Source organism: Malus domestica, chromosome 09, assembly GCF_042453785.1.
Source record: "Malus domestica chromosome 09, GDT2T_hap1".
Lineage (NCBI taxonomy): Eukaryota > Viridiplantae > Streptophyta > Magnoliopsida > Rosales > Rosaceae > Malus > Malus domestica.
Genome location: NC_091669.1, coordinates 13,398,056 through 13,416,876, shown reverse-complemented (window position 1 = coordinate 13,416,876; position 18,821 = coordinate 13,398,056). Strand labels below are relative to the sequence as shown.

The window sequence follows — 18,821 nt, the reverse complement described above, 5'->3', positions numbered from 1 at the left end:
ATTGGTAGATTAGTCAAGGCATAATTGTAATTGTGAGAGTAGTATATTGCCTATGTATATACTGAAGCACCATTGTAATTTTATGAACATTGAATGAAATGAAAGAGGTATATTCAGAAACTGTGTATCCTTAGATTCTACAATACAAATAATGCACGAGACTTAAGAAGTTTATGGTAGTGGGTGTTGTGACTGTAGTTATTGCTTGAGGATTCTCCACCGCCCCGTCATCTGGTTTTTCTTCAAGGAGGGGCTTTTTGGTGCACGCCGGCTTCTCAGAGTCACTACAATCAGTAGCCTTTATGCTGCAGTGATGAGGTGCTGATGAGTCAGAGTCACTGCAATCAGTAGCTTTATGCTTCAGTGACGAGGTGCTGTTGAGTCAGACTCACCCGGTTGTGTGGGTGATGCATCAGGCCACCTGCTGATAATGAAGGCTATTGTTCCGACTCATGAATGTAATTGGTCCTCGGAGATGACAAGGCTTGTGGAGAAAGTAAGATACTGCCGGCCTTCTATTGATCCTTCAAGATCTTCTGCAAGTATTTCTCGTGATCATGTATGTTTTTTCGTGATCATGTTTATTTTTTGCTCTCATGCATTAACGAGGAGGAATGAACTCCCCTCTGTTGTGCCACCAAACCAATTCGAACCAACTCAATCTAACTCACAGGAAATATATCAAATGGAATGCAAGAACAAAATATAAAAGACACCAAGATTTTAACGAGGTTCCTCAACAGTCAGTGTAACTGGAGTACGTTCTCGGAGCAATAGGAGCTCACCCAATAATCCACTATCAACCAAATGGGAGTTTACAAAGTGTTGGCAATCTCACAACCCAAAACCCCAATACACCCAATAACTCTCACTCACCAAAGAAAAAAATTGAGAAGGAAATATTGTGAATAATTTCCTCTTTATACAAAGCTCAAAACTAATACAACAAATACAACTTTGATGGAGTGATAGCTAACCAATGAAAGGAGCAACAACTCCTCCTTCTCTGAAATGGGGCTGCGGCAGTGGCTCTTTTTCTTCTCTGTGCTGCTCTCTGTTTTCTGCTGCAACTCAGACAAAATGGGCAGCAGTTGCTGCCAATTAAAAACCCTACTAGCCACATCACATGGCTTCCGCATGGGTTAATTAAAAGGCCCACTTAATGGGCTATTGGGTCAAGAAGTGGCCCACTACAATTTGGCCACCAATTCAACAATCTTCACCTTGGCCAAATTCCGAAAGCGTAATGATTAGCCAAACAAACATAATCAACAATCAACACAAACCACTCCCGAAAGTAGCAAGAGAACAACTCATGCCGAGCCAAAATGCTCCAAAGCTCCTACTGTTCAACGTCTTCTTTATATAGGCAAAATGTGAGCCAAGTTCAAGCAATGAACAAACCTGGCTACACCAACAACTTTCGTAAACATATAAGCGAGGTTGTCTTTAGTTGGAATCTTCTGGAGAATGATATCCCCTTCACCAACAACTTCACAAACAAAGTGATAACGCACATCTATGTGCTTAGTCCTCGCATGATGAACCTGATACTTATCTAAATAAATGGCACTCTGACTATCACAATGCAACTCCACTTGCTTCTGATCAACCTCTAAATCTCTAATCAGTCCATGTATCCAAATGTCCTCCTTTATAGCTTTAGCAACTGCCATATATTCAGGCTTTGTGGTAGACAAGGCAATAGATGACTGCAAAATGGACCTCCAACAAACTGGCCCTTTAGCCATAGTAAACACATAGCCTGCAGTAGACTTCCTTTTATCCAAATCACCTGCATAGGAAGACATCCTATTCTTAAGGAGCACCCACACCTATTTCTCCAACACTCCAAAGCAAATTCGTGAGCAGGGTCTCAACATTTTATGCAACAAATGGATTTTTAATCAAATAGCTGATTGTCAGAATGATTGAACTAAAAAGTTGATTTTCTCTTCCTCTTATTACTACTTTCTGTCAAGAGACAAATCAGGCAATATTAATTCAATTGCTAATTTTAGCTACAAAAAGTTCAGAAGTTCTATACATGATACAAACAATGGAATTGAGACTAGAGGAATGGTGTTGATGAAGCAGTTATAACTGAGGATTTTCGACTGCACCCTCATCTGGTTTCTCTTCAAGACGGGGCCTTTTGGTGCCCGCCGACAGCTCAGAGTCACTACAGTCAGTAGCTTTATGCTTCAGTGATAGATGCGATGATGAGTCAGACTCAGCCAGTTGTGGGGGTGATACACAGGATGATGAAGAAGGCTGTTGCTCGGACACTTGAATGGAATTTGTTGTGAGAGATGACAAAACTTGCGGAGAAAGTAAAGCACTGCCGGCTTTCTGTTGATTCTCCAAGATCTTCTGCAAGTATTTTGCGTGATCCTCTATGCGTAGCTGAAGGGCCCTCTGAACCTATGTTTACGATGCAGGATATACAAGATCGAAACCGAAACTTTTTTAAATGACTCAAGGTCTGACCTACGTATACCATGAAACAGATATGCAGCCAGAAGAAAAAAAGGATACATCAACTGTGATCAACTTCAAATGAACTCTCACCTCAAGCTGCTCATGCAGTTGCTTTTGAACTTCCATTTGCAGGCGCAGAGCCTCCGTGATGGGAATGCTCCTGAGACAAGAAAGATGAAGTTTCACAGAACAAAATAATATCCAAACATCTGTTGAGAAAACTAGATATATATGAGAAGCAATACTGACCCTTTTCTACGTCCATCACTTTCGTTAATGGTTGAAGTAGCTTTCTTTTCTTCAGAGTTAGAGGCCTTCTTATCTAAGGAGTGAAGAGAAAAGTGCAGGTCAACAATTTGTATGAACATTCAGCTACATGCATTATCGGAAATCAGATCTGATCTTCTATTTAGCTGAAAAACCATCCTGTCAAACTATCTAGTGACATTTGATAAACATGATCAATCGACACCCCAAACTGAAACTACCAACCAATATCACATTCTAACTCGCTGAAGCCAAGGTAAACCTAAAACTAAGCCCTTCGAGAAACAAAGATTTCAAACCAACTACTGCATAATCATATTGGGGCCCGGTTAGTTCAGTTCTCATGTTGCAGCCAACTAGCAAATAAATTTTACTTCTAAAACACAGCTCAATTGCTGAGATTACGACTTGACAAAAGCTATGATTTACTTTTGAAATCTGTTCCTTACCTTCCTTTTTCTCTGGCATGTACCTGGCAAGCCGGTATTTCTGCAGATAATTAGAAATTAACAATATACTGTCAAATAGCTAAAATAAGTACAACATTTTACTCTTACATCACCAAAAACTTAAAGACGAGTACCTGTAAGTGACTTTTCACATGATAAATGGTTAAGCCCTCAACATTCATAGCCTTTAATACACCTTTCGGAGTGGCCTCTGCATTTTAAATTACACTAGTGAGTGCTCCATAAAAATCGAAATAATGTTGGTAACTTCTGTAACCGAGAAATTTGTAATTTGATTAATAGAGTAACATATACAACTAGGGCTCCCATTGAAATGGAACGAAACCCGAGTTGAAAGTAGAATAGATGGTGCAGTACTTACTTTCAGCCCCATCAAGCCTGTTAACAGCCTCTATAAAACGCTCATGGAGCTCAGGTGTCCATCGCATTCTTGGCCTATGTGCAGAGGCTGGCCCAGGAGAGGGGTGACTTGAAAGAGCATCAACGAGTGGTGCTGTCACGCAAGAACCCTTACTACATGTCAGTCCTATAGCTGTGTTTGGTGAGGCTTGAGGAATCTCATATATTTCCTATAAAAACAACATAATGGAAGGCAAAAGTACTAGTAAATATATGACAAGATAAATATTAAATATCACCAAGAAATTCGAAACTGATTAAAAAACAAGCCATTTATAGTTCATCCATATCCAAAACTTATGTGATTAAAACTAGAAGCCAGTAATATCTCTAAGTTTTTAGCAAATCCTGTTTGATCAAAATGTAACTAAAGATGACTACATTTTACTTACATCAAGCCCGGGATTTTCTCCATTGTCCGTGATAGCTATGTCAAGTTGATCTGACAAAAATTGTAACTCTAATTGTTCTGTAAGTGCTAGAGCGTCAGTTCCACAACTAATATCATGGAAGCTTCCATGAGAGGCATCTCCATGCAAATTAAGAAAGTCTTTCATGAGATCCTCGGATTGTTCGTCATCATATTGATTGCTCGTATCCTCACTAAAAAGCAATGGTGATTTTGAATCAACAGCAGAATTGGACTGGCCGTATGTTGGAGGATGTGGAAGAAATGGAAATTTCCCAAGCTGCCGAGAGGTTTCAGAGCTCGATGAAGAAGACTGATACAAACTGGTACAGAAAACAGAAGAACGTGAAAATGGGCTCTTGGAATGTTGAACAGGAGATCCTCGCATATTAGTAGGAGGGCCAAGAGATTCTGCCCGTTTGAAAGGAGACACTCGTGGAGATGAACATTTACTGGCCGTGAAACTCCTGCCTTCTGATTCACTACCCAAAAAATCATGTATCGGGGAAGGAGAAGTACAGTATGATGATGTGACTCCTTTGGTAGTCTCACTTTGTGGTACAGAGATGACACCATGGTGACTCATGATTGCAGATGGAAGCCCAACCTTCATCAATCTATCAAATATGCGGTGCAATATGCCGACTTCTATTGGTGGAAATCTCTATATCTAGATTGAGAATAGATACACTGAATTAGAATTAAAGCTTCAACTTGATTAGCAAGGTTGAGATATGGTAAGCAAAGGGTTTTAAGTTCAAATTCCACCCTAGGAGCCAGCAGAACCAAGAATCTACATTTCCACAAATAAGAAGTTTTCTTCAACTCAATCTACAGGGTAATAAAGTACTCCCACACCAGATGCTAGTTTCACTAATAAAAGGATCACGAACGAGTGATTGGGGTACATTTAATTGTATGGAGAAACTAGACCACCAACACGGACACGAAAGGAACTAACTCAAATCTAAAGCACCAGTAAGTTGTATAAATAGAGCATGGTCTTCTCAGTTGGAAGACCATCTTCTAAGGTAGAAGATCTGCAGGAAAGATCACCAAAACAGGTGATCAGCATTATGGCATGGCATCTAATAACAAGACGAAAAAGATGACAAAAACATACAATCATTTTGGTCACTGATGGCACACTAACCTAACAAAATCAGAAAACCGTTCACGAACACCCTTGCAAATGCAATTTTTTTGTTTTTATAGCATCTGATAGGTAATGCACCAAGTATAGAGCAGAAAACTAATTGCGTATTGATCACCACATCTGAGTTAAATTTTCCTAAAATACCAGTTAAAGACTCCCGTTTACAATGTTCCTTGATTCAAATAGTTCTTAAAGATTATATCCCCCATTTCTCACTCGCAATTTAAACATTTCAAAATATTCGTGCCATCCCTCCACATGATTCTTAAGGGCACACAACTATCAAATAAAATAACTTTGTGCCTCTTACTAATGGCCCTCTGCCATATCAAACCCTTATGTTGTTCCCTCCTTATTTGCAGAATTTAACCAAAAACTTTTGTTGCAATACCATAAGGACAAAAAAATTGCATTCATTTCGTTACTTCAATTAAAAAATTATGCCGTAGAGTTCATTTAAGCCTCAGTTAGAATTTCTCTAACCTTGGCCGAAGATTCAAACAACGACTTAAACCAGCAAAAATTCAAAACAGCACATGGAATCCTCGACCGGGGATCACTAATATCTTATGAAAAAATGTTTAGCCTTGGTCACTTGTAGAAGGTTAAAACTGTCAAATAGGATGAATACCCTTTTTCCCTAAACGAATAGGATCAACCATTAAAGATTGAACTCAACAGCCTATCCACAATCCATAGGATGATTCAGATTTACCCAACTATCAAGTCAGAATGCGAAAGTTTTCGCTCTAATTCATACTTTTTTGAAGATCTTAAAACTGAGTTTTCATCATGAAAAAAAAATAAACTATGAAAAAATTTTCAAAAATCAGAAGAAATTAAAACATTATAGCATGGCAATAGGCTGTCAGTAATTTGAAAATATTCTCTCATATACTAATTAAACAGAAAGCCATATGACTCACCAGAGAAAAAGAAGAACAGTCACTGATTCGGAGAAAAGCGAGCAACTTGATGAAAATTTTCCAAATTTACAAAAACCCAACTTAGAAAAGATTCACACAAAGAAAATCTTACAGAAAATATAAAAAAAAAAAAGAGCAGATAAATACAGATATAAACAAACAGATACATACATAGACATAGGAAACAGAAAAGAGATAAAGTTGTAGCACAACCAAGAGAGAGAGAGATTGATTGGATAAGAATATATACGGACCTGCGGGAGGGGAGAGATCTTTGTACTTCCAAAGTTTCTGAAACAGAGCAAATGAAATGCTGGCTCAGAGAGACACACATATAAATGTCTCACAATGTAAAACCAACAACGTTAACTTGTAAAGAAACTTGGGTTTTGAAATCTTTCTCTCTCTCTCTCTCTCTCTCTCTAAATTAAAAGATGAAAGCTTTAAGCTTGCAGTTGGCTGAAAAAAATAATGTCCTCAATTGCTGTTTGCTGTTTGGGTTCGGCTGCGTAAATGATTGAGTTCGACCATGTGAGGACAAGATGGTGAACTTGGTCACGCGCTTTTTGAGGGGGAGGGCAGTCCACGCGCCAATTGGAGGTCGTACAAATTTACAAATTAGTTTCTCACAATTAACAAGTGGTTGTCTGTTCCTTGTTGCAATTTGATGTCGTCACCTTTGATTTATTCCATTTTTGTAATTATCACAGCAGCACTAATAAATCTAAATATGTGATATTCGAGCACTTTTTTTTTAACTTTTTGGGTATCTTTTTTAATTTTTGTCCGATCAAATAAGTTGAAGAAAATAAAAAAGATATAAATTAACAAAATTTCTATACAAAGTAAAAATAAGTATATAAATAGCATATTCGTAAATTTAATACGACAATCATAGTCCTAATGGAAGACATGATTAATCATTTCCATCAACTTTTTAAAACTCTTTCCTTTCTTTGACAAATTTTTGCAACCTGCTTTACATAAACTCCTTTAAATTAGTCCTATCTTATTGGCAATGCACACCAGACTTCTCTCCGACATATCCTGTCATTGTTTGGTGTTTGTCTTCAGTATTTTAGCCTACCAAGTAGATCGACACTTCTACTTTTTAAATAATATTCATCATTCAATTTTTAGAGCTAATTTTCACCGTTAACTTGTTCGAACTACTGAATAGCTAGTTTGGGACTATTCAAGAAAAATTGATCTTTTTTAAATCAAAGACATTGCGGAGAAATCAAACTCAAGATTTCACATATATCCTATATATAATTTCTTTGGGAAAACTATTGAAACACTTAATATATATATATATATATATATATGTCGAAAGATAATTCAAATTTGAAATTGGTGGATGCGTCTGCTGTTGTGTACGTGTGTATGCATGCATTAGTTTTTGGTTCTCAAATCATGCAAAAGAAATATCTACGAATATAGATGAGTTGAGTTGAGGTGATCGGGGGTAGTTGTTTGAGTCCAAAGCTGGCCAAAGACTTCAACATTCCTTTGCTCTTATCAGCTTACAATAAAAAGGGGTTTGCACATGTAACACTTTCAACATAATTAGATCAGCCTACTTTTTCTAGGCGGGGCAATGGAATTTTGACACATAAGTTAGTTAGTATAGGTATTATTCTGGGGTGCGTAATTGGGATTAATAATATATTTGTGTGAGTCAAAAATTTTGTACACTTGAGCAATTTATTTACGGGTAGAGATGCATTCTGACAATTATTATTTACTAAGTTTATAATTGTCTTTGCCCAATTGACGGAGTAATTATTGCCTTAATGGGGTGGAAGTGCTTTAATAGGGATGAATTCATCTTACCCCTTGTGGATAGATTTTCAAACAACTTAAAACTGCCCTCGTTTAACAAAAGTATCTCTTAACAAAATTCAGAACAGGACTACATTTCAAAGAAACAAATCTGTAAGTAAAACCAAGGATTATTACAATCTAAATAATTAAAAACAAAAAACAAAAGAAAAGGAAATAAGAGTCACATTCCATAAAATTATCATAAACAATGGATTGTTCTGGTGGTTATATGATCTTATCTACGTTTCGAGATTAAATTTTCCTCACCCTTTAGTGTACATTTGTGTTGAAGATCACTAAAATAAGCTAAAAATAAGAAAAAAAGATAAATTATATAACTCTTCCGTTTGGTTCATGAAGAATAAAATATAACCTGGAAAACGAAAAGAAATACTTGTGTGATCGAGCTTGAAAATACCCCTGTCGATCTCTCATTCCATTTCTATTAGCATCTAAAAGAAACCTTCACCTAAAGATTCCATAAAAATGTTACCCACTAGATCCTCTAAGCCAATTAGACGGCAAATTTAGAAATAAGGGTAAACTGTCGGTTTACCCCCTGAACTTTCACCTCACTTTCGATTTCCCCCCTGAACTTTTCTATTGGAAAATTAAGGACTCAAACTAATTTTTTTAGCCAATTTGCCCCCTACCGTTAGTTTTTCATATATTACATCCATATTTCCGTTAAGTGAGACCATGTGCATAACATGTGAGGATAGTTAAGTCATTTCAATTTAAAAATGATTAAAAACTGAAAATAAATAATAATAATAATTTTCCCTCTATTTTTTCCCGCTAATTCCTATCCTCAATTTTAATTTTCCCTCTCATTCCTATGCATGAGAAATAACATATGGTGTTATTGTCTTCATAAGTAGCTAAGTTAATCTTTTTTTTGAAGCATGTACTACCATTTTTATTTTCTCTAACAAATTAATAATTTGACAAATGCTCATAGTGTTATTGTCTCCAAAGCAGTGCATTAATATAAGAAACATGTCCATAAAAAAGACTAGGGTTTCTTATATTAATGCACTGCTTTGGAGACAATAGCACCATTAGCATTTGTCAAATTATTAATTTGTTAGAGAAAATAAAAATGGTAGACAATAACACCATATGTCATTTCTCATGCATAGGAATGAGAGGGAAAAATAAAATCGAGGATAGGAATTAGCGGGAAAAAATAGAGGGAAAATTTTGCTTTTTTTATTATTTTCAGTTTTTTAATCATTTTTAAGAGTGAAATAACTTAACTACCCTCACATGTTGTGCACATGGTCTCACTTAACGGAAATATGGATGGAATATATGAAAAACTAACGGTAGGGGGCAAATTGGCTAAAAAAATTAGTTTGAGTCCTTAATTTTCCAATGGAAAAGTTCAGGGGGGAAATCGAAAGTGAGGTGAAAGTTCAGGGGGTAAACCGACAGTTTACTCTTAGAAATAATTGTAGTTTGAACTTAACAAGAAGATCAATTAATTAATCAGTGATACAATTAAAGATTAGGAAGTGGGGCTTCTCATACGCACCTTGGTCTACTAGCTATTTCAATCATTCTCTCACCTTTTATATTATCATCAAAAAATGGTGTCCGTTAGTTTTTATTTCGGTTTAAAAGTGATATTTTATCTTAAACTACGCTAAAGAAAACAGAAAGAAATGGCTTAAAATGCAGTGAATTAAATAAATACGCCCTAAATATCAGGAGAATCAACCACGTGCTCACTCACAATCTGCAACTGCTTTTTTTTTTTTTAGGATTTTATTGTCTTTAATATGCATATATATGCACTAGCCTCAGACGGTTTATTTGAGAAAATATATGTATAGCCACAAAAGAATCACACCGAAAATCGAGGCAAGTTATAATTTTTCAAGTTGACTATGTAGTAATAGCGTCAACAAAGTCCTATTTAGCAAGAGATTTTTCAATGTGATTGGAACATCGAATAGTACTTCACGTGTCATTACATGAATAGTGAGATATGTGTGTTAAAAAGTTAATAACATAAAAAATAATATTTCTCAGCACTTATATAAAACCACATGTTGTACCATCCGTGTTCCGGTCACAATAAAAAATTTCTCCTATTTAGCCACTCTATCTCTTATGAATTGGTTCTTTTGTATCATGCCTGCGTAACCGAACAAAGTGCATAATTTTTGTACTTCACGTATTACTTTTAGCATCAGGAAATTTTTAAATAAAAGTATAGGGAGGTTAAAATATACCAAATGATCATTACTTTGTGTTTGTTCAAATGCCAAATTTGATATTGTGTGACCCAATCAATGTGTAATTTACTATTAGCTCTATGTTTCTGACTAATAAAAATAAGCGCACACAAAAGCGTAAGATTCCACATATGTTTTTGGCAGTATCTTCTACCCTTGACCAAAAAACAGAGACTGTATCTTCTACCTGACGTAGCCAACGTTAATTGATTTGTTGTTAATGATTAAATTCATACATAGTACTTTAAGATTTTTGTTCTGCAACTAGTTTTTATTTTATACCATGGATTCTAATGACCCTTGCTTATGTAAACATATTTTATTGTAATTAGCTGTGCTTCTGATCCTTATCAAAATAACGTTAATTTCATGTTCGGAAAATATCTACACCCGAGATCTTGTGTTTGAAAGTTATATTCATTCTTAATATAATTAATTTGTGTAGAAGTAAAAGCAAAACATTTTGTATTTAGGGTTTCTGGCATATGATATGAGGCTATGAGCAGTACAAAAACATGCATCAGTGCTAATTTTTGTATTTAGTGTTTCTTATTTAAATATGTGGTGCTGCATATAATAAATTCGTGCATCAAATAATGTGATACCAATTAATTTTATACTTTACTTAAATTTGAAATTTGATTAATAATTGTATAAAAATTTAGAGTTTTTATCACAAATGATTCTTAGAATTGACTTAAGTTTTCATTTTGATCCCTCAATTTCAAAGTCAATAAATGTCATCCCTAAAATAAGTTATCGCAAATCAATTTAGTCCTTATGTTACTATTCCGTCAATTATTCCATTAATGTTGCACAGAAGGATCCAATTGATTTGCGACGACCAATTTCAGGAGGCGGCATGAAATTGAGGGACTAAAATGAGGAGTTAGGTCAATCCAGGAACCATTTGTGATAAAAATCCTAAAAATTTATATGGTGTAGAATGTGTCAGATCATTTAGTGCACAAATCAAATACACAGATTTAGTGTGTAGCACCCCCTATTTATTTAATAACTCTTGAATAATCGTTAATACTTGGTTGATTAATTATAAGCACAAATGATCGAATGGTTCGAAGGAAGCTTTGGTTTTTCGCCATCAATCAACATGCATGTTCTCTACGCAAGTTGCATAATGCTTGATCTTTTATAGTTTGGTTTGTTATTGCAGACATTAATTCCTATACCATCAAGTAATCTAATCTGATCCAATCTAATCCCTAATTTAATCAAGATACAGATTACACTCTACCACTTCAACAATTAATGGCCAAAATCTCTATTCTCAACAAGTGCCATATTTTTAAACAACAATTAGTCCCTTTCTCTTTAAGACTTTATCTACTATAATATGAGTACAATTTGATTTTTATTTTAAGAGACAAAACATAATCATGTTTTAAGTTTAAACCAATCTTATCTGGTGTAATGTCTGTATTTTCATAAAATGATTCAGTTTCAATAATAATAATGAAAAAAAAAAGATGTGTAGATCGTTCAAAGAGTTTTCTAACACCGAAGGAGACAATTCACATCAATTTCTCCAAAATTACTGTTTGTCATAACCATTTACGGAAGATTAATGCCTAATCCATCACTTGAAGATTGTCCAATGTGTCAGGAATACGAGACAATACAGCATATGTTATTATAACAAAAAGCATATATGCTCGTGTTTCAAACACACTGAAAAACCTCTTCATAATTTGATTCAATGTGTATGATGGTTCTATAAGAAGAGTGGCAAGTGACAAGCTACTCACTGTCAACCTGCCAACCAATAAAAAACCACCAAATAGTTACACAAGTTACATGATTACTGGTTGATTTAGATTCCACTTTCAGATGATTGGCTCCCTCCCAACATTCTGTAATTAGTGGTCTAATAACCAAATGCATGAATAGACATGAGATTTTGGCTGTTGCAATTATTTTAGTTTACGTCACTGACAGTCCCACTATGTGCTGCACGGACTTGGATTCTCTGCCCTCCCATTTCGGTACCCTTCCCGTGCCCTCCTGTTTTGTGTGGTCACGGTTAATCCATGCTAACATTTTATATTGTTTTTTATAAAAATAATAAGACAAAAAAAAATAGTAATATAAAATATTGACGTGGCTTAACCGTGACCATACAAATAGGAGGGCAAGGGGAGGGCACCGAATTGGGAGGGCAGAGAATCCAAGTCCGTGCTGCACTCGGTGGTACTAGCGGTATAGATTGTAAATTGAGAGAGCTACTACATCCACTAGATTTGTGAAAAGTGAAAGAACAAAAGGTTAGGGGGATGAGGAAATTCGTATAGCTTGAGAACAGTGTTGCCTCATGGAGCTTAGGATTGGCCATTCATCTCAATTATAAATAGGGAGTTTTAACAAAACACTCCCGGTACTGTTCACTTTTAACGAAAAATCACATTTATAACTTTCCCTGATACTATTCACTATACCTTCAAAAAGAGCTTTTCATTAAAAATGAAGTTTTTTTAGACTTTTCGTTAGTTTTCCTTTATAAATAAGGAAAACTAATTAAAAGAGTTTGAAAACTTTGAGTTTTAATCAAAATGACAAAAAAATGTTGTAAGTGAATAGTACCATGAGTGAATTTTTAGAGTAAAAATATCATTTTTGTTAAAAATAAACAGTATCAGATGTGTTTCGTTAAAACTTCTTCATAAATAGGACCAGTAGGTCCTTTTCTCCTAACTTTTTCTGTGGTTGGATGTGTGGTCACTCTGATGGTTCTTTGGCTATAACTTTTTTCTGGTATTGCTTTGCTTCCTGGGTTCATAGACCTACGTTTAGGCAGACCAAATATCTTTGGGCCTAGATGGGGCACAAAGTTGATTACTGATTTAAGAAGCAAACATGATATTTTTTGTTGAAATAATTTACAGAACAACTATCCAAAACCAACACAGATTCAATTTTTCTTGAGTACCTATAGGCACTCAAGCCAACATGTATTAGATTGTTGAATTTAATTCAACGCTTATGCTTAAGTTACTGGGGGCCATTAAATAAAAAATAACGGTCAAATATGTGTAAGCAATAAGTACCTATAAGTGCTCAAATAAAATCACTATTTGTTGAGTTGCGCTTCCAAATTTGATCATTGGAGAAAAGGAAGGATGGGAAGTGTAACAGAAATTGTCCAAGTGGAGAGTGAGCTGCGATTTCAATTAGTTCAGAAGAGTTAAAACCAAACTGAACAATAATATTGCAGGCATATCAAACACATATTAGTCGTCAAGATAATACTGCAGGCATAGATGTTGGCTTTACCATACGTTTGTATTTGATGTATAAAAGTGCACCACAAGATTGGTGTGTACTAATATACACATAATCAAGGGTGTGATAAGAGGTAATGCTTTAACATATGGTTATAATCTTTCCATAAGTGACGTGTCTTGTCATGAAATGATAAGACAATTCAGAAAAGTCTCACAACTCTCTAGAAGGGTATGATGAAGTCTATAAAAGGAGGATTCATTTCTCTAGACAAATCTTCCAACGTAAAATCAATTCTCTTATTCCCTTTGGTGCTATTTCTCTTTGGCACTACCGCAGTCATCAATTGTCTAACGACATTACAGTTCAATCCTCGAGATACTGTGATTTCCTACAAGAAACACAAGAAGGGCATATCCCCTAATGAACCCCAAGGTGAACGACACAATAACAAGCCAAATAGTGAACACTTCAGTACTCTCCTTAAAAATTTGATAAATCTTTACCCATATGGAGGATAACAAAGCTTGACAGTTCAGCTAAGAAAACCGAAAGTCTCCAAGGCAATGATGTCATTAAAATTAAAACACGAATCGAATTTTATTTTTATTTTTTTATGCATAAGCATTAGCTGTATGTATGGATCATCACATTTTACACAAACAAAACTTAATAAAAAATTTGCATATGTGAATTAAACCAGTCAATTAGATTTTGTTTTTGAATTGTTGGCCTAATCATTCTCTTTTAGCCTTTAACTGTAACAAACAAGTGATTAAAAGAAAGAAAAATTAGGTTTCAATCCTTGATGACGACATTTTCTTGACTGAAACCTTGTGTCTTCCAAAGTTTTTATTAAAGTCCTTTCACTTATTTCCACATCAGCATTTTGTATTACTTTATTATAAATAAGAATTTAATCGAGTGTTTAACAGTTTAACATTAAAATAATGAAAAAGACAAAAAGGGTCATATCATAGGTCGGAGAGAGAGAGAGGTGAGTTAGAATGTTAGATGGAAGCGGGAAGCCGAACAAGTCACCAAACTCCCACAACACCAGAAAATCAATATCCTTTTGTCATTCTTCCTCTCTATTTTTCGTTCTGCACAATTTCCCAATTCATTAAGTTCTCAGAATTTCACACAAAAATGAAAACTTGAGGGAATCTAGAATTTGAGCTGATTATTCAGAACAGAACTGGAAGATCTTTCTTTCAACATTGCAGGTTAGTTTTTAATTTTCCAAGTTTTCCTTTACATATGCTTTTGTTTAATATTGTTTCCATTTTTTTTGGGATTATTTGGAGAAAGTTAAGAGTTAGAGCGGACCTGCAGAAACTTGTCTAAGATAAAAACTTCAATTGGATAATTTTAATTCCTTATAAGTGGTTATATTTTCTGTGTTCCCAGATAAGTGGTTATATTCGCAATGAGAGAGACTAACATGCATCCGGGATGTCAAGTTGGCTGTATCTCAAACCTATCATGTGTCGTCATGTATTCTAACATTCTCACACGTCATCCCATCCCATGATTGGTTTGGGATATCGACTTTAGCTTCCTAGTGGCATATAAGTTCTTCTCCTTCACAGTCGGTTTTTCCATGTGAACATTGTTTATGAGTAGTGCCTGCAACTATTTATGGTTTATGAATAAGTTACTTCGAAGTTGTAAAATTTCTGGTAGTCGTTCGTAGAAAAATATCGTTCTTATATGACCACATGGCACTAGGAATTATGTGTGTAATCTGACCAGGTGAAATAGTTTTGTCGTCTCAAACCTGTAGATGGCAGATGGAAGCCCGAAGTACACTGTTGACGAGGCTCTTGTGGCCATGGGGTTTGGAAAGTTCCAAATTCTTGTGCTTGCATATGCCGGCATGGGTTGGGTCTCAGAAGCCATGGAGATGATGCTACTCTCTTTTGTTGGACCAGCGGTTCAGTCTGCTTGGGGTCTTTCGTCTGAACAAGAAAGTTTAATAACCAGTGTGGTTTTTGTTGGAACGCTAGTCGGAGCTTACTCGTGGGGCATAGTTTCTGACAAATATGGACGTAGGTGGGCACTTTCTTGTTTCCTTTTTTTGTCTTCTCTTTGGCTAATTCAGATAGTCTGGATCATGTATAAATACATTGTACAAGAATGATGACAAATTTTTTTTTTTGTAATTCGGACTTTTGTACAATCTTTTCTTATGATTCTTTCCTCTAAATATTCTGACGGATGTACATCATTGAGATGCCTTGTACTGCGCACGCACAACCTGCATCTTTTAGTAGTGAAAGCAATGCTATTTCTCTGGTACCTGCACATTTTATCAACTGTAGTTTTCTTTCTCTATCTTCATTGATGCAGATTTGGCTCTTTTTGCCTTTCCAATGTTTGAATGCACCTAATTTCCAAGTTTAACAATTGTACTGGTTCTTTTTTTTATCTTTTTGTTAAACTTCTATTCCTCCAGGAAAGGATTCCTCATTACAGCCATAGTTACTTCTGGAGCTGGTTTTCTGAGTGCTCTTTCCCCCAATTATACATCCTTGCTCGTCCTTCGTTGCATAGTTGGTGTTGGTTTGGGAGGTGGCCCTGTACTCTCATCCTGGTTTCTGGAGTTCATTCCTGCTCCTAACAGAGGTACCTGGATGGTTATTTTTTCAGCTTTTTGGACTGTTGGAACAATTCTTGAGGCTTCACTTGCGTGGGTATGTTTTTGAGTACTTTCTTCGTAATCGTTTAAGTTTTCTAGATTTGAATCCGCCCCTTTCGGTTTTTCGTTTTTGTATATTTCATTATTTTGTCAGTGTTTCATCCCTACATATTGGAAGTCATGGAATTTTGGCATCAATACTGCCTAATTTTTAGCAGTCGTGTCAACTGGATACGATGAACACAAAAAACATTAGGAGTCACTTCCTTATTCACCTTACATATTCGACTGCAGATAATTTTAATTTTTCCTTGTTTTGCGTTTGCAGTGCTGCATGTGTAATGAGAATATAAGGTTGGTACCTTCATATACTTATGTTGTGTTCTTTGCAGCTTGTCATGCCAAACTTTGGTTGGAGGTGGCTACTTGCCTTGTCTTCACTCCCTTCATCGCTTCTCCTCATATTCTATTGGGTTGCACCTGAATCACCGAGATATTTGTGCTTAAAAGGTAGAACAACTGAGGCAATCAATATTTTGGAGAAAGTAGCAAGAATGAATGGAACGAAACTCCCTTCGGGGAATCTTGTTTCTGATTTGAAAATTGAGTTACCTGAAAATAGTACTCCATCAGAAGCTACACGTTTGATCTCACCGACAGATAAAGAAGATCCAACTCCTAAGGAGATGGATTCTAACGTGGGGGGCATCTCTTCACTGTTAACGCTTCTTTCCCCAAAATTAATCAGATCAACCCTGCTCTTATGGGTAGTATTCTTTGGGAATGCTTTTTCATATTACGGCCTGGTGCTTCTGACAACTGAGTTGAGCAGCAGACACAGTACATGTACACCGGGTCCAATACAGTCGGATAAAGCGATGGATACTAGCTATAGAGATGTTTTCATCACTAGTATTGCAGGTACATTTATCTGCATATTTCAGTATTTTTTGTTTAATAATTGAAAGTGTTTTTGTAGTTCTAGAAATTGGTTGACTCACATTTAACTTTGTTTGGAAATGAAGAGTTCCCTGGGCTCCTCATATCTGCTGCTACGGTCGATAAACTGGGTCGTAAGCTTTCAATGTCATCCATGTTCTTCCTATGCTGCATTTTTCTACTCCCCTTGGTAGTCCATCAGTCTCAGGGCTTGACCACTATCCTTCTGTTTGGAGCTCGCATATGCATCACAGGGTCCTTCACGATAATCTACATATATGCCCCAGAGGTAATTTGTTAATGCATTCATCATTTCAAGAGGACACAAACACGAAAATTGATTCTTAAGCCCGCAACTAGTCCATGCTTTCGTTCAATGCATATTGTCTGGGATTTTTATTATTCAAATGAACTTGGATTTTGTTTGACATCCAGCACATACACGGAACCTCTATATTCTTCATCACATTCATAAATGTTAATACAAAATGATCTCATTGTTTATCATATGAAAGAACTCCGCGTCTAAGAAATCATTTTGTGAAGAACCTTGTTTGAATATTCACATTCTGAGTCTTCTGGTTGTATGAATTTTTGTCCATGAAAATCATTTAGAACTTATGCCGGGGTTTTGATCTTTATTTATTTGGTTTGAACTCTAGATATACCCAACCTCAGTCCGAACAACTGGTGTTGGAATCGCAAGTGCAATGGGAAGAATAGGTGGAATGTTATGCCCTCTTGTGGCAGTAGGTTTGGTGCATGGATGCCATCAAACAGCTTCCATTCTGCTGTTTGAGATTATAATTTTTCTTTCGGGGATATGCGTGTTGCTCTTCCCGTTTGAAACCAAGGGCCTTGAATTGAGCGATACTATATCGGATTCAAAGACTCAAAGGCAGTAAATGCATTTGTAAGAACATACCGCATACAGTAGATGTTTTACAGTGTCGATTTGATAGACACGAAAGAAGAAATTAGGCAAGGATTCTTTCATTCCCAAATGCAGCTTGTGAATAATTTAGCAGCAGCAGTTGTAACTTTTTCTTTCCTTGAAGCAAACTGTGTTCCTTAAACATCTTAAAGTGAGTATATTGCATTTCTAATTTAAAAACTGAAAGGTTGGGCAGAAAATGTCGAACTCTTGGACCAATGATACAATGCCATGTGCGGAAGTAAAAATAAATGAGATTGTATGATTGGATCGGGACACTACCATGGCATCTAGAGGGTGTAGGCAAGTCAACTTGTCATATGAGATTCTGAGAAGGCTTAAGTCTGTCTATTGAGGCATTTTTCTCACAACTTTTGATATCTGAATCACTTTCGAAATATCACAACAATCTTCAATGCCCCACAATTTGATGGAGAATTAGTTTTACAGACTCAAGAAGTTGAAATCATGAGAGATTTTACCACACAACCGGGGCATGTATCATCTTTCTCTCTCTCTCTCTCTCTCTCTCTCTCTCTCTCTCTCTCTCTCTCTCTCTCTCTCTCTCTCTCTCTCTCTCTCTCTCTCTCTCTCTCTCTCTCTCATATATCCGGTTGTGTTCAAGAATCTCCTCGAGAGGAGATTCTCTCATGTCCTCCATTTCACCTTGTGTTAGTCATTATTGGATAGTGAGACCTCGTTTGATAGAGAGGATTTGCTTGGGTAGAACTATTCACTACATTGAAGACATTTTAAAGGAGGAAATAGATGACAATTGTATGATTTTGTCCGGTGGAAGGTTACTCATGAAGAAACCTACCCAATAAGAAAGTTGTCATCTATTTACTCCTTTAAAATGTCTTCAATATAGTGAATAGTCTTACTCAAGCCA

General features: G+C 36.0%; 2 protein-coding genes across 10 annotated transcripts; one reads left to right on the top strand and one right to left on the bottom strand.

The window, feature by feature from the left end:
• Window positions 1–1,931: 1,931 nt before the first annotated feature.
• On the bottom strand, window positions 1,932–6,615 carry LOC103443369 (myb family transcription factor PHL6). Of its 6 annotated transcripts, none has more exons than XM_008382207.4 (8): window positions 6,363–6,615; window positions 4,010–4,696; window positions 3,580–3,787; window positions 3,332–3,408; window positions 3,198–3,237; window positions 2,731–2,803; window positions 2,572–2,641; window positions 1,932–2,424 (listed from the first exon to the last, which is right to left on the bottom strand). In XM_008382207.4, the coding sequence occupies exons 2-8, from the start codon at window positions 4,637–4,639 to the stop codon at window positions 2,098–2,100; spliced, it is 1,425 nt and encodes a 474-aa protein (XP_008380429.3). In that variant the 5' UTR covers window positions 4,640–4,696; window positions 6,363–6,615; the 3' UTR covers window positions 1,932–2,097. The 6 variants fall into 6 exon arrangements, with proteins under 6 accessions (XP_008380429.3, XP_070661583.1, XP_070661586.1 ...); XM_070805482.1 differs by having other exon boundaries at window positions 2,539–2,641; window positions 6,363–6,594; XM_070805485.1 differs by having other exon boundaries at window positions 4,010–5,066; window positions 6,363–6,593.
• Window positions 6,616–14,404: 7,789 nt separating this feature from the next.
• On the top strand, window positions 14,405–18,115 carry LOC103411554 (organic cation/carnitine transporter 7-like). Of its 4 annotated transcripts, none has more exons than XM_008350179.4 (6): window positions 14,405–14,641; window positions 15,202–15,470; window positions 15,874–16,111; window positions 16,449–16,977; window positions 17,082–17,284; window positions 17,658–18,115. In XM_008350179.4, the coding sequence occupies exons 2-6, from the start codon at window positions 15,202–15,204 to the stop codon at window positions 17,898–17,900; spliced, it is 1,482 nt and encodes a 493-aa protein (XP_008348401.1). In that variant the 5' UTR covers window positions 14,405–14,641; the 3' UTR covers window positions 17,901–18,115. The 4 variants fall into 4 exon arrangements, with proteins under 4 accessions (XP_008348401.1, XP_008348403.1, XP_008348402.1 ...); XM_008350181.4 differs by having other exon boundaries at window positions 14,420–14,641; window positions 15,171–15,470; XM_008350180.4 differs by having other exon boundaries at window positions 14,431–14,641; window positions 15,180–15,470.
• The last annotated feature ends 706 nt before the right edge of the window (window positions 18,116–18,821 follow it).

What these genes read in the sequence shown, in the direction of transcription:
- LOC103411554 (XM_008350179.4), top strand. Translation starts at nt 15,202, where the DNA reads ATGGCAGATGGAAGCCCGAAGTACACTGTTGACGAGGCTCTTGTGGCC. An exon ending in TCTGACAAATATGGACGTAG is followed by an intron (nt 15,471 to 15,873) that starts GTGGGCACTTTC and finishes CTATTCCTCCAG; the next exon opens with GAAAGGATTCCTCATTACAG. An exon ending in TTGAGGCTTCACTTGCGTGG is followed by an intron (nt 16,112 to 16,448) that starts GTATGTTTTTGA and finishes TGTTCTTTGCAG; the next exon opens with CTTGTCATGCCAAACTTTGG.
- LOC103443369 (XM_070805482.1), bottom strand. Translation starts at nt 4,639, where the DNA reads ATGAAGGTTGGGCTTCCATCTGCAATCATGAGTCACCATGGTGTCATC. An exon ending in CATGCCAGAGAAAAAGGAAG is followed by an intron (nt 2,804 to 3,197) that starts GTAAGGAACAGA and finishes TTCACTCCTTAG; the next exon opens with ATAAGAAGGCCTCTAACTCT. An exon ending in TGAAGTTGATCACAGTTGAT is followed by an intron (nt 2,425 to 2,538) that starts GTATCCTTTTTT and finishes TCGTAAACATAG; the next exon opens with GTTCAGAGGGCCCTTCAGCT.